This window comes from Sinocyclocheilus rhinocerous, unplaced genomic scaffold (assembly GCF_001515625.1).
Source record: "Sinocyclocheilus rhinocerous isolate Xijiao unplaced genomic scaffold, SAMN03320098_v1.1 scaffold1523, whole genome shotgun sequence".
Lineage (NCBI taxonomy): Eukaryota > Metazoa > Chordata > Actinopteri > Cypriniformes > Cyprinidae > Sinocyclocheilus > Sinocyclocheilus rhinocerous.
The window spans coordinates 75,634-82,413 of NW_015641012.1; the positions used below are offsets into that span (position 1 = coordinate 75,634).

The following is a 6,780-nucleotide window of genomic DNA, read 5'->3' on the forward strand; positions in this document are numbered from 1 at the left end:
TTCACATTTAAGGTACCTTTTCATTTTTTAAATAATTTCAAACATCAGTTTTCAATGTTTTATGTTTAAAATATCAAAACATTATTTATACATTTGTAACTGCAGGTTAAAGTATTCCATGCTCCTCAGAGCTGCATTAAACAATGTGTAAATGCATCTAAATGACACTTCTAATGCAGCTTCTGTGTTTCCTCTGCATTGCAAAGATAAATTTTGTTGATACTGATTTTATTTGCTTGGTAACAGCCCAAATGCAAGAACTTGAATCAAAAGATGATGCACACTTTTAGAAAAAATGGCTTAAAGGTAAAAATGCCCATAAAACTTACTGGAAAATATTAATTTCTATCACTGCTGTGAACTGACCACAGAGAATATGAAGAATATAAAAAAAATTCAGGAGTCAACTGTCCACGGTAGTCCTTAAGATATCAGCACAGTAACACACTCAGCAAAATATTGTCTAATTATCGTTATCGATAAAATCCCAGAAATGTATCCAGATATAATTTTTCTGCCAATAGTTGGGACTATGGTTTCAGAACTGTGTTGGTAACGATGGAACTTGCGACTATAGTTGGCTAACAATACTTTTGGGAAACGCTGCCCAGATCGTTCTTTCATGAATGAATTGTTATGTTCGATCTGTGAACCAGTTTAAGAGGTTGATTGGAAAAAATCAGCTTGTTTCCTAATCAGGCATCGCTGTTGCGTCTCTGAAGGGGTGGTGATTTCTCCAGTTTGGAATAATGAGGAACTCTATGTAGGCCTGTCGCAATAATCAATATATCGACTTATTGCGCAATATATGTACATGACCTCAATAATTTTTGGTGACGCAATATATCGCCCATTATATTTACTTAAAAATTTATGTCACCATGTTTTGTACATTCCACATATATCGCACAACAAAAAGTTGTTATCGTGACAAGCCTAACTGTATGTTTTTATGAAATATAGTGGTAAAAAGTACAATATTTTGCTTTGGAATGTAGTGAAGTGAAAGTTTCCCAAAATAAAATAAAAAAAATACAGGTACTTGAAAAATGTACCTAAGTAAGGTAACAAAAGAAATAAAAAACACTGATTAACAATAACAACACTGCTAAGTATTAAACTTCAGCGTCTAAATCGTCCCACACCATTTGTACCCAAAAATTCAGACTCATATCTACAGACCAGAATATCATATTGAGAGTGTTTTTTTTTTTTTTTTTTATCTGGGCCAGTGCTAAGTATTAAACTTCAGCGTCTAAATCGTCCCACACCATTTGTACCCAAAAATTCAGACTCATATCTACAGACCAGAATATCATATTGAGAGTGTTTTTTGTTTTTTTTTTGATCTGGGCCAGTAAGCAACTACCTAGCAACCACACAGAACACCATAGCAACCACTCAGAACACCTTAGCATTATAGTGTCAAGTTTTATGCAAGCAATCACCAGTCACATTTTCTTCAAAGAAAAAAATTCATTATAAAACAGATAGTTCCAGTCCTTGATTCTGATTGGTTGAGCCGCGTTCCCCCTTAGCTGTTATAAATTCACTGTAAACCACGGCTTCTTGGGGCTTATTGCTTTATTTTATCATTAGTAAAAGAAATGCTCTATCCTTTCATAAGGGCCATCCTGTTTTTCTGTTTTTGTGCACTGACTGCTGATAATTCAAGGCTGTGGTCTGTGTCGCACACTTAATCAGTTCTAACAGTATCTAGCGTGTGGAAGTCACACACACACACACACCGCAGTCCTGCTTTGGGCTAAGTGGCCGTCGCCACAGCAACATGACAATTTTCACGAGCCCTTGAAGAGAGTGATACATGTTCCCGTCTGATGTTTATCTCTCCACGCAGGAGCTGGTGGAGGACGAGGCGGGCGGCGGCGTGGCATCATGTGAAGCCAGCATGAGCTGGGACGTGAGTGCGGAGAAATTAGCAGGAACGGTGGGCAAACTCTGCAAGGCTGAGTCGCAGACTCTCATGTCACCTAGGTAACAGACGCGGCCTTCTATTCTTGCCTTCCTGCTTTCCTTTTCCATCTGTTTTCTATCGCAAACTCTCTCTCACACTCTCAAACTCATTTTTTCTGTCTGAACAATCCCCTCAGATGCAGTTTTCACTGTTGAATTTAATAATAGTCATAGCAGATGTTCCCGCATCTGGGTGTTTCTTCAACTACTGAGGTCAAATGTTTGGTGCGAAAACACAGTGTGATAAAAATTTGAACTGGTGGTAATGCACCTGTTCAGACAGATGCAAACATCTGCATACTGTCCATTTACAGACAGGGTTGTTGACATGTCTTTTCCATCGCACTGCGAAAAACTTGTCAGATTCATACTTTTGGTCACATGCCCAGAGCTGTGACATAAAACTATGACTTGGTGGTGCTCACGAATAGACTATTTGGCTACGCGACAGTAAATAGTAGAGTAAGCATTTGGAACTGGCTCTGTCTTGTCTTCCCGTGACAAGTGAATGTCAAACAGGAAGATGTGCAATGTTTCGCATCACGGAAATGTTTCTGCTTTTATGTAAGCGCCACCTACTTTCAGAGAGTGAAACTGCATTTTCATTCAACCTCTTTGCTGTTTTTTAAATATATATATATATATATATATAAATAACATAAATGTGAAAATCCGACCAAATTTTTGTGCTGAACATTCATGATGGTGTCAGTAGGCCTTTACTGGACATTAACATGAACAGATTACAACTTTTTCTTTCAAAGTTTATTTTAAGGTCCAATTCTCGCTATTAATGAACTATTAACTACGACTTTTGCCTCAATAAACTCCTAATTAGAACCTTAAAAAGGTAGTTGTTACGTTTAGGTATTGGGTAGGATTATGGATGTAGAATATAGTCATGCAGAATATGTGCTTTATAAGTACTAATAAACAGCCAATATGCTAGTAATATGCATGCTAATAAGCAAAGTTAATAGTGAGAATTGGTCCCTTTACTAAAGTGTTAACACTTTTTCTATATGAATGTCTTTTTTATTTATAGATGTCTTTGTTTTTTTTGCTTAGATTTTATTGTTTTATCATTGTCCTTAAAATGTGTCTTAAAACATGAAAATTCATCATAACATGAAATATGATAAGCTAAACAAACAGTGAAATAGACAAACCATTTAAATATTTATTTTGTGAAAATTATTTATAATAGATTTTACACAAATAAGGACTGTTGTGTTGTCATCCCAACCAACAATATTGCCCTAATAAAATTTTATATTGAATGAACTGGTGGTAATTCGTCTGTTTAGACCCACACGAATATTCGCATGCCAACAATTTACAGACAGGGTTATTGACCTTTTTTAATCACAAAATTCTGACCAACCAATAAGATTGTCACTTTTGGTCACATGCCCAGAGCCGGTGCAGTTGCATAACACAACAATTTTGCCCTGAAAATTGGAAAGTCACAATGAAACTGAAGTAGCAAAACATCTTTTCTTCAATTTTGTGACATACATCAGAGTGAAATGGCTAATGAAAAACAAGGTGGAGACTTGGTTCTATGCACCAGTTGTTGATTGAATGTAGACAGATTTGAATCAAGCTTGCACTCAATTGTAGAAAGGCATGGGGTTTAAGTAAACTAAAGTCTGGCATACAATACATCGCCAGAGAGGAGTCTGTTGTTTCACCTGGAAGATTGAATTTGTGACATTTTGATTAAAAATCACGAGGTGCATTTTTATTTCATGCCGACTTTAAACCAGCGAGTCTATTTTCTAACACTCCACAGGACCGAAAGTGCTCAGTTGAAGAAACACCCATCTGTTATATTTCTCTTGTGGTCCATCATAACATCAAGTCGTCTGTTCTTCCATGTAGTTTTCTAGCTGGTTGTTCTCACAGGCCTCTGCTAGACGGCATATGTGTGTGTTTGCATTGGCTAATGAGCTCATTAAGACTCAGTCCCCGAGCGATGGGCTCACAGACACTTTAGTAAATGTGGAATGCAGCCACGCATCACTGATTCGCCTCTTTTTAGCTTCTTTCTGTGGTGATGCCACAAATTGTGATGCACGATCTTCTCTAGTGCTACAGCTCTTAGTTCAGACTGAAATTACAACTGTGAAGTGTTCTTCATCTGTGAGTTGAATATTCTGTATTTATATCCAGTCCAGCTGGTCAATCACCAGACCAGCTTGGATCATCTAAAACACACCTATTGCCTTCAGCAGGTTTTAGCTTGGTTTTCCAGCTTGGAGGACTTGTGTCAAAAACTTCTGGGAGGAACTATAATATCTGTTCTCATTCCAGCAGTTCTAATATGTCTTTCTCCTTGTTGGGTGGCCAGTAAAACAGACAGTAAGCTGCAGCGACGTCCGCGAAGCACATCCATGAAAGACAGACAGAACTCTAAAGCTCAGAGCGATCGCACCAGCAGCATCGAGAGCGAGACCTCGCCAGACTCCAGGCTCATCACGCAGGTTTGTGTAAGTGTGTTTGTGTCTGCCAGGATAAGAATAAGGAAATACTGGAAGACTGATTTGTGTATACGCGTGCTCATTTTCTGACCTGGTGTCCTTCCTGTCGCAGGCGCGAGTGAACGAGCGCTGCTGCGCGCATGCACACTTAACAGACAGAGCGCAATGCAATTGACTCGCAATAATTCTGAGTAAAATATACATTTTGCTAAAATATTTGTTCTTGGACATTAAATGTGTCTTTTGTAGAATTTTAAACCTACATATAAGTTTATTTTTATGATAGCAGTAACTGTGAAGGGACTTGTAATAGGTAAATAAAATGTAAGCTAGTACAGTACTAATTACTAAGCTCTGATGAGTTAATGTGTATTTCTTATACCAGTTAAAATATAGTAATTTTCTTTATTATTTATTTTATTTTTAACTTTTAATTTAGTTATTTTAATGCTTTAAAGAGCAATTTTAGATTGTAATGTTCTAATGTTTTGCTATCTGTTCTGCAAACTATAAAAGGGTATAGCTGTATTAAAACCAGAGAGAAAGGCTGCATGGCTAGAAACGGTAAAAAAAAAAAAGAGTCAAATAATAGTATGTGAGAGAGTAGCAATATCATTGTGTTCCTATTGGTCAGTGTTAGAGGAACTCCGCTTAGTCTGACAGTTAGCCTGCTTTAGACCAGGTTAGTTTCCCAGCATAAGTTGCCACAGTGACTGAGGTTAATCTATGTTAAGTATGCTTTATAGAACCAAATCATTTGACAATGAGTCAGACTAACTGAAATAAGCCTGGCTTATTTGGTAAACTTGTTTTATTAAACGGGCCTCGAGGCATTAAAAGGGATCATATTTTCTCCATTGCATCGAATCGCATTTTGTGTAAAAATCGGATCACACCGCATCGTAACAGGGGTGAATCACATCGCATCGGTAGCTGCTTCATATGTATCGTTAATGTATCATATCGTTGGCTACACATCGAGATGCGTATCGTATCGGCCTGAGTCATGAGATGCACATCCCTAATATATATATATTATCTATACTTATTTTGCTGGATCTGTCTGCTGCTTTTGATACGGTGAACCACCAGATTCTCCTGTCAACCCTATTGGCAATTGGCATCTCAGGAACCGCACGCCAGTGGTTTGAGTCTTACCTCTCAGATAGATCCTTCAAGGTATCTTGGAGAGGTGAGGTCTCCAAGTCGCAACATCTAGCTACTGGGGTGCCTCAGGGCTCAGTACTTCGACCACTTCTCTTCTCTGTCTACATGGCATCACTAGATTCTGTCATTCAGAAACATGGCTTTTCATATCACTGCTATGCTGATGACACTCAACTCTACCTCTCATTCCATCCTGATGATCCGACGATAGCTGCTCGCATCTCAGCATGTCTAACAGACATTATCAAAATTTGTTAGGCTCATCAACCATAACTCCTTCAAAAACAGCTAGAAACCTTGGAGTTGTGATTGATGTGATTGATGATTGCTCAGACCACATTGCTAAAACTGCCTGGTCCTGCAGATTTGCTTTATACAACATTAGGAAGATCAGGCCCTTTCTTTCAGAACATGCAACACAACTCCTTGTTCAAGCTCTTGTTCTGTCCAGGCTAGACTATTGCAATGCTCTCTTGGCAGGTCTTCCAGCCACTTCTATCAAACCTCTACAATTAATCCAAAATGCCGCTGCAAGATTAATCTTTAATGAGCCGAAAAGAACGCAAGTCACACCTCTGTTCATCAATTTGCACTGGCTACCAGTAGCTGCTCGCATTAAATTCAAGGCATTAATGTTTGCCTACAAAACCACCACTGGCTCTGCACCCATTTACCTAAATTCATTACTTCAGAGTTATGTGCCCTCTAGAAGCTTGCGTTCTGCAAGTGAACGGCGTATTATTGTGCCATCTAAAAGAGGCACAAAATCACTTTCACAGACTTTTTCATTAACTGTTCCCTCCTGGTGGAATGACCTGCCCAAATCAATCCGAGCAGCTGAGTCCTTACCCATCTTCAAGAAACGACTAAAAACACATCTGTTCCACCTTTATTTGACCCTCTAACTCGAACACTTTCTATTCTATTTTAATTCTACTATATCTATTTATATTATTTTTTATTTAAAAAAAAATCAACTAACACTAGCTTTCTATTTTTTTTTCCTATTCTATCTACTTGTTTTTCTTTGTGCGTGTGTGTGTATATGTATGTGTGTGTGTGTATAATATATACAGTGGGTACGGAAAGTATTCAGACCCCCTTAAATTTTTCACTCTTTGTTATATTGCAGCCATTTGCTAAAATCATTTAAGTT

General features: G+C 37.9%; 1 protein-coding gene across 1 annotated transcript in view; it reads left to right on the forward strand.

Annotated features, from left to right (window-relative positions):
• LOC107753494 (phosphofurin acidic cluster sorting protein 1-like) overlaps positions 1 to 6,780 on the forward strand; it is a 79,841-nt gene that overhangs the window by 53,113 nt on the left and 19,948 nt on the right. Inside the window, exons 12-13 of the mRNA XM_016569646.1 lie at positions 1,859 to 1,995; positions 4,328 to 4,466. Coding sequence (XP_016425132.1) covers positions 1,859 to 1,995; positions 4,328 to 4,466 — 276 coding nt within the window. The remainder of the gene's footprint in view (positions 1 to 1,858; positions 1,996 to 4,327; positions 4,467 to 6,780) is intronic.